Raw genomic sequence first — 8118 nt, forward strand, 5'->3', positions numbered from 1 at the left:
GGCTATACTGATAATAATAACTTAATATTATTGAATACTTTATCAGGCCAAAAAAGGAAAGAAAGAAGATGACATGGGGAGTGCAAGGGAGGGTGATGATAAAATGAACTGATTATGTGTGTATAAAGTAGATCACATTAGGCAGGGGTGTCATGAGGATTAGTGTGATAGTGACCTTGTTGCTAAGTGCAAAAGCAAAACAATGACATAAAAACAAGTAGGCTCAGCACTGAGTGGAGGAGAGAGATGGAGGCAGACACTGCAGGAAAAAAAGCTGATTAGAAAGGGGCCTTTGATTCCACAGGCACAAAAATCCACAGCCAGGAATTTGCTGCCACCTCTGAGTCAGGCAGGGGGGTGGGGGTGGGGTGCACAATCCCATTAGTAGAGAATGCCCAGTGGATTTAGTCTGAGAGTCACATTTCTTATTTGGACCAGTGTAGACAGAAGCGAACCCAGCTCACTTGTTTCCTGGGACAGTTGAGTTAGGGGATGGCTTTTGCAGAGCACTCAACGCTGACCCCTCACCGCCGGGACCTCTGTAGCCGCTCTATCTGGCTAGCGAGGAAGATTCGTTCAGACCTGACTGCTCTTTTGGAATCTTATGTAAGTTGCCTAATTTGCTGTTGTCTGTTTTCACTTCATCTCTTCTGATGCAGCCCCTTACCATCATGTTCCAGCTCCCATTACCAATCATAAAGGCCCTAATCATATAGTCATTCATAGATTGGGCACCTATCGTTTGACATGGTTTCTTTTCTTAAGGAAACTCCTATGACCTTATTTTCTTGGCTAGGCTGTTTAGGAGACCTGTTCTTTGAGTAAGAAAATAGACATAGGCTTCTGGGTGGGATTGGCTACGTGTGGAGGCTAGTCCTAATTTGCCTACAGTCTGAATTCTACCAGAATAGATTAACCATGGGCCCTCTGAGTGTGGGTTCTTCGTACACATTGTTCTGAATTTTTGAGCTATGTAAATGAAAGTGAGGTTTATAGGCTTGGGAGAAGAGCAGCATAAGCCCAAAGAATTTCTCCTATACAGTATTAGCCACCCACTTTTTCATTACATAGATCAAGTGTCTGTGTGTCTGAATAGAATGGTCACCTACACTATCAAAAGGATCCCCTAGAAGATTCATTGGGCACTTAGGGAAGTATCCAGTCAAGGAGCTAACCATGGAGTTCCAGACTGGTTTTCTGATAGAGGGAGATTCTCATCAGTCTCCGCCTCAGGCCTACTATTATAGAAACACTGAAGGAGAGTTCTAAATTTAAGTTCTCTGACAATTGGTTTGTCTTTGCACAGCCTCACCAGTTAGAAATCAGACTCTTTGAAGTGCCTTTTTTTATTTTTTAATTTTTATTTTTTCAACTGATTCCCACTGAATTCTCTAAAGGATTGTCCTCACCATTGAGAGTGGATAATGAAGGAGAGGGGGGTTAGAAAAATTCTGCAATGGGTTAATTCTAGGGCTTCGTAATAGGTCTGGCCAGTGTCTTCAAGTATGTTTAAATACTTAAAACTCCAGTATGATTCAAGTACTTCGGTTTCCAGGAGGGAGTTCGAAGTGGGAAGGAGAAATTGTAGACCAGTAGTTTTCAACCTTAGGAATCTAATGAAAGCTGCAGATTCTCCCACAAAAAGTGAATCAAGGCAGTATGTATCATTTCAGGGAGAATAAGGTCTTCCTAAGTCCAGTCATTGGATCCCAAATGAAGAGTTCCTTTTCTAGAATTTTTATTTTTTTTACAATTTGGATCCTTGACCAAGAAGGTGAATAAGACTACATGAGATTTAGGGATTAAATGAGAATTTTGGGATAATTACAGAAGATGTGATGTTTTTATGTATCCTTGGCCAGATGAAGCATCAGGGCCTGAACGAGAACATAAACCTGGACTCTGTGGATGGTGTGCCAGTGGCAAGCACGGATCGGTGGAGTGAGCTGACTGAGGCAGAGCGACTCCAAGAGAACCTCCAAGCTTATCGTGCCTTCCATGTTATGTTGGCCAGGCTTTTAGAAGACCAACAGGTGCATTTTACTCCAGCTGAAGGGGATTTCCATCAAGCAATACATACCCTTCTACTCCAGGTTGCTGCCTTTGCTTACCAGCTGGAGGAATTAATGATGCTTCTGGAACACAAGATCCCCCCCAACGAGGCTGATGGGATGCCCATCATTGGTGGAGATGGTGGTCTCTTCGAGAAGAAGCTGTGGGGCCTAAAGGTGTTGCGAGAACTTTCACAGTGGACAGTGAGGTCCATCCATGACCTTCGAGTCATTTCTTCTCATCAGACTGGGATTCCAGCACATGGAAGCCATTATATTGCTAATGACAAGAAAATATAGCAGTTATCCCTCCTCTCTCTCCCTCCTTCCTTTTCTAATGGAATATACACAGCTCTGAGGCCTCACTTTCCCATTCTTAAGTTTTAAAAGGTTGGAAGTTTTCTAACCTTTGAGACCATTGGCATTTTAAGTAGGGTTGGAGACATGGATAGTTGGGCATACAGGTTTAATTGGGTGTGTGTGTATGTTGGGGCCATAAGGGAGTGGGGGCAAGGGCAACATCCTTCCACCTTAGTGCTCTAACCTTTTCTACCCACTAAGTTAACTTTACAAGGATTTAACAGCCTTGCAGGATAAATACATGTTTAACTTTAGTCCTAGATGACTTTTCTGGGAAGATTGAAACAGTGAATTAAAAAATCCTGGACTCTAGCCAATTCAAACTCTTGGATAATAAAAATAATAACTAATATTTATTGAGTATCTATTGTATTGTAGCGATATGCCAGGGGCTCTGTGTATATTACAGTTTTCACAACAACCCTGTTGAGGGAGGTAGTGTTATTCCCATCTGGCAGATGAGAAAACAGAACTTATAACTCAGTCAAGGTTACCCAGCTAGCAAATGGCACACTTACGTTTGAACCCAGATATTTCTCATTCCAAAGCCTATGTGCCCTTCACTTTAGAGGCCTGATTATGACCTTCTATCACTGCACCTGTTTGCCACAGAAGGTTGGAAAATACATCCATGTAGTCTGCTCCCAGCACTGGAAAACAGTCCCCACTATATGTCCTGATAGGTCAATGACACGATTTTAGTGTGAAAGGCAATATTTGTTGCCCACGCTTGGCAAAGATGAGAGCAATGGAGATGTTAAGAGTCTGTTTGGGGAAAAGAGTAGGCCCACCAGACTTCTGAAATTAGGAAACTGAGGATGTGCAGTAATACAGCCTGCTTTGTAAAGTGTCCACAAGTGTTTTGGGTCGGGCACAGCTCATAGCAGCTTACCTCGTATTTATTGTGTAGTGTAGCACTATAGGCCTGTAGGAAGCACTCATGGACAATGGTTGGAACAGTACTCAGGTTAAAATGTCACAAAACTCCTTCACCACACATTCTCTAGACTCAGTCCTGAGGAGAGGGTGAGGCCCACTCTGTTCCCACTGGGAATGCCAGCGATTCTGAAACAATATATAGCACAGCCTCCATGCTTCACAACAATGGGGCAGTAGGGTTCTGTGTTTAATGTTCTTGAGAGAAACACAGTGTGAAAGACACCAACTGGTAAATGTGGGCGTTAATGGAAAGGTCATTTGTGGTCAGGCCTGTGAACTAGTGGTGCGATGTAAATCCAAAAGTTCTCAGGTGTCACGTTATTTCACACTACCAATTACACTCGCCATCTTGATGCAGAACCCAAATCAATTTAGTTTACTTGTTTGAACCTCCTGTGCTCTTAAGTGAACCATGAGTCAGAGAGGGCTAGCACCCATAGGTTGCATGAGATGGGATGGGGTGACCTAGCTCGTGTCTTTTTCCCACAAGGGTTCGTGTCCAAAACTCCATGAGATCAGTGTTACGAGGACTCTGCGTTGGGCACTGTGGTAATACAGGGGACATAAGGCCCTGCTCTGTAGTCTGCATTTGTGGAAATGAGCTTATGTGCATAGAAGACATCAATACTGGTTGGAATTGTGAGGCAAATGTTTAAGTGTTAAGGATTTAAAGGAGGGAACTCAGTGAGGGCCTGAAATCCCTTTCCGGAGGAGGGGGCAGTTCAGTTGTGTCTCAGAGGTTGGCTGAGTACCAGATGAAGAGAAATGAGATCGAGGAAAGAGTTGCCTGGTTAGAAGAAAGTGAAGCAATTAATAAACATTCGGGTCCTGCTGCCACTAGAGGTCTATCGTTTGGCTTATTTCATTCGTAATTTTGGTGTATAGGTCGATACTTAGTAAATGCATAGAGGCTTATTTCATTCAAGCTTTTTCTAAAACTGGTTCTTCTGCTTCAAGGGCAGTATTTCTCATTGATAAAGTACCTGCTTATTTGAAGCTCCTGGATTTATCTGTGAAATATTTTAGAGTCTTTAGTGGATAAAGATGTGACTACAAATTCTTAGTGGGGAATAACTGATTACTAACTTGCAGAATCTGAAAGGAGTGACTCCTCTCCGAGGGTTTGTCTTAATATTGAGCAGATGTGGCAGACCAGGTGTCGGCAGAAGTTTCAAAAGTCAATGGAACATGGCTTAAGCTCTGAGTTACATGTGAAGGAATATTTATATATAAGAGGCACATTTGAAGTGGCAGAGGGTCCAGAAAAGGTACAAGTACTAACTATTGAGTGGGAGGAGATAGGAAGCTATAGGAGTCTCAATTAGGTCACAAGCAACAAGTCTCCAGAGTGTACTCCCACATTGTGGTAAGAGTTCTGTACCAGTTTCTTCCTCAAAAGAAGTATGGAGAAAATCCTTAGAAAAGTGTAGATAAAATAAGGGAGAGGTGAGCACTCAGCTTTAAAAACAAAGTCATAAACGTGAATGGATCTGAATGTGCAGACTGCATCATGCTTATCTGAAATGGACAAGACACTGAAGAAGGGACCAACAATAGGTCCGTGTTCTAGGTGTGTGTCTTAAATACAGATAGGAATAATGGCAACACTGTGGAAGTACGGTTTCTTTAAGGATCCAGAACCCAAAAGAGACTTTTGGTCTTGAGATTTTAGTTTCCTTGTTCCTTAGATCTATATGTGGATCAGATCTCTGGGGAATCATATTTTTATATACGTGTAAACTATATATATTATATAATACGTAACTATAAAATTCATATGTAATGTATAACATGTAACTATATAGTGATGTATTTGTGTATAGTGTGTGTGTGTGTGTGTGTGTGTGTGTGTGTGTAACTAAAAGGCGTGGATGTAGTTCCTAACCCCTAACTCCAATTTTGTAAAGAGTATTCCTTTTATACCACAGCATGTAGAAAAGTCCTCTGTGGGAGAGAGATTCTGTTTTCCTGAATCTGTTAAGAAACTGCATATATGAAAGAAGATAAACTCTTTTTAGTTGATTTAACAAGGTGATTTGGAAAAAATACTTGCAAATTGGCACAAGCTCACAGGTCAAGCATTGAATAAAATTAGCTTTGATATAATCAGGTTTGAGGGAAGTGAGAGCTTTAATAAAGTCATAGCCTTGGTATTGCTGTCATTCCAGCCTGCTGTGGATTAAAGCCCAATGGATGACTCATTCTGGTGACCACTGGTCAAACAGGCAGAGGACAAGTAAATATTGCAGGGTGACCTATCTCAGGAGTGGTTTAGAAAGACTGTGAATCCTCAGCTCCTCAAGTAGCTGAGCACCTTCTCTATATTAATACTAAGGAGTAAAATAGACACGCAGGAAGCGAAGGGGCTTGCACCACGGTGAGAAAGTGATTGGGGAAGGGGGAAAAAGGGAGTTTGGACATCACTTCGATTGACTCACAATGCATGCATGTGGGTTAGTCTCTAGACAACATTTAGGCCAGGGCATTTAAAAAGAATGGTTTGGCCTCCTGCCTCATCCCACCCAAGAATGAATGAACCCTCTGAATGTTGGTACACTGAAAAAGTGAAAGTGATAAAAATTTTGTCTTTCCACTCAAAAGCTTCTATAGAAGCTCTAAAGCCTACAGATAAAGACAGTAAAAATATAACTTGATCTTTTGGTGAAATGTGTGTGGGGTGTGAGGTATCAGCCATGTGCATGTGATTCTTACATTACTGGATCCATCTGTTTTTGACAGATAGGAAAAAAAAGATGCAAGAACGGCTAACAATAAAGATCTCGCCTCAGCAGGACCATGAGTTGCTTCTTTTATTTCTGTATCTTTGGATGAGCAAGAGGAATTTCAAGTGATTTCAACATTGGATGAAATGCAACCCTCCCAGCCAGGGCCATGCTCAGTCAAGCGTGCTGGGTAAATCACTGTGATGCCAGGCCACTGGGAAAAACTCCCAAGGCCAGTCAGCTCAGGAAAGGTAGATTGCCCCATACCTCTCAGCTAGCCTGCAGACGAGGCAGATTTCCTTTCATATTTGCAAGTATTTGAGCCCCAGGCAAACTTGAAGGACAGAGAAGAACCCCAGTTAGCCCATTTGTAGTCTAGTTTGAAGGTAGAAACTAAGTTGGGAAAGATAAAAATTGCCAAGAGATGCTATATTTTTATCCGTACGTTCAAGGTAGTATGAATACTGCATTTTCTTATGTCAGGTAGTGTCATTTATCCTCTGAGAAACCATCCCACAAATGAGGGAAGTGAGAATGGGCGTTGACTTGCCCAAGTCCCTCCCCTAGTACCTGACAGTTTGGAGTTTTAGTTCTGGCTCCAAGACTCACGACACCTCACTGCCATGGACCACCTAGCAATTGAGGTCATTTTGTGTTGAAATCCGTTCTCCATCTCTGCAATTCCCTTTCCTTGGATAAAGCCCATATAAACATGTGCCAAATCCTGCTCTGTGACAAACCTGGTAAGTTTCCAAACTTTGAGACAAGTCACCTTTTCTGAGCTTCCTCATTTATGAAATGGAAATGACAACTTCACAGGTTGATCGCTGGTTTAGACGAGCATCTGAAAGTACTTGTGAACGACACACAAACATCAAGTATGCGAGTACACAGCGGCTCAGCTTGGATTCGTGTCCCGCCCTCAGCTGACGAGAGAGCTCTGTAAAGTATCTCAGAGAAATACCAGTTGCTCCCCAGGATCCCCTCTGGTCACAGCCTAGACGTCACCCTGTTGCGCCTGTGCGCTTTCGGCCGCTAGAGGCCAACCCAGTGTCACAGGCAGCTGCCTGGAAACCCGCACCTCCCTGAGAGCTGAGACCGGCTGTTCTCTAGACCCAGAAGGCGCCCTTCACAGTAGGCGGGGCCGGACAAGGAGCGGCCTGGCAGACACGGGCGCGTTAAAGCACGCATTTAGACTCAGAGTCCCCTGCCATATTCCTGCACCCTCCAGGGCTAGAGAGGTTCGCTAATCTGCCCCGGGTGTCCCAGCTAGAAAGAAGAATTAGAACTGCAACTTAGGCTTCCTGCTTCCCCATTAGACCAACCTCATCCTAGCAGACATCTGGTGTTTCTGCATCCTTTTCACTCCCTCGCATCCAGCACCTTCTGGCAACCCTTCCTCTAATAAGCCTTCAGAAACTCTGGGAACAGCAACGCATCACCCAGACTCCTCTGGCCACCCCAGCCGCCACCTCTACTACCATCTGGTGGTCCTATAACGCCGTCTCTCCCCTGATGGAAAAGTGGCACCCAGTCTGAAGTACTGGTTAAATATGCTATTCCTTCGGGATAAATGTTATTTGAACAAGGGACCCAGGGAAGCTTTTTAAAAATACATTTCTGAGGCAGGTGTCCATCTTTCGCTCAGACCAGCCGTATGCCACACCTCTAGATAAACGTTTAGGACTGCCTTCTCTTCTCTCAATTATCCCTGGCTCTTATCCCCAAAGCTTGGGATGGAGGGAGTGCTGGAGGTTACACAGAGAACTTAGTAGGCCGCTAAAAAAAATGACCAACTTGGTTCTGAGCTCCAAAGCTCAGGCTTTGAGCAGTTTCCTGCCCTGCTCCAGCCAAATTCAACAGCAGTACATGTTGTTGCCTGCTTTGGACCAGTTAGTAAGGATACAGATAAGAACGTTAATGATAGTAGCAAACATTCAGTGTTCATTTTCCTCTGTGCCAGTCATCGTTCTAACTGCTTTACATGCATTAACTTCTTTATTCCTCACAAAAACTCTGTGAGGTAGGTACTCCCCACTCCTTCC

General features: G+C 43.5%; 1 protein-coding gene across 1 annotated transcript; it reads left to right on the forward strand.

The window, feature by feature from the left end:
• The first annotated feature begins 54 nt into the window (after nt 1–54).
• CNTF (ciliary neurotrophic factor) lies at nt 55–6144 on the forward strand. The gene is made up of 2 exons (XM_026487009.4): nt 55–606; nt 1863–6144. Exons 1-2 carry the CDS (start codon nt 493–495, stop codon nt 2349–2351), a joined length of 603 nt encoding a protein of 200 aa, XP_026342794.1. The 5' UTR covers nt 55–492; the 3' UTR covers nt 2352–6144.
• Nucleotides 6145–8118: the final 1974 nt, after the last annotated feature.

The sequence above is a fragment of the Ursus arctos genome, unplaced genomic scaffold (assembly GCF_023065955.2).
Source record: "Ursus arctos isolate Adak ecotype North America unplaced genomic scaffold, UrsArc2.0 scaffold_23, whole genome shotgun sequence".
Classification (NCBI taxonomy): Eukaryota; Metazoa; Chordata; class Mammalia; order Carnivora; family Ursidae; genus Ursus; species Ursus arctos.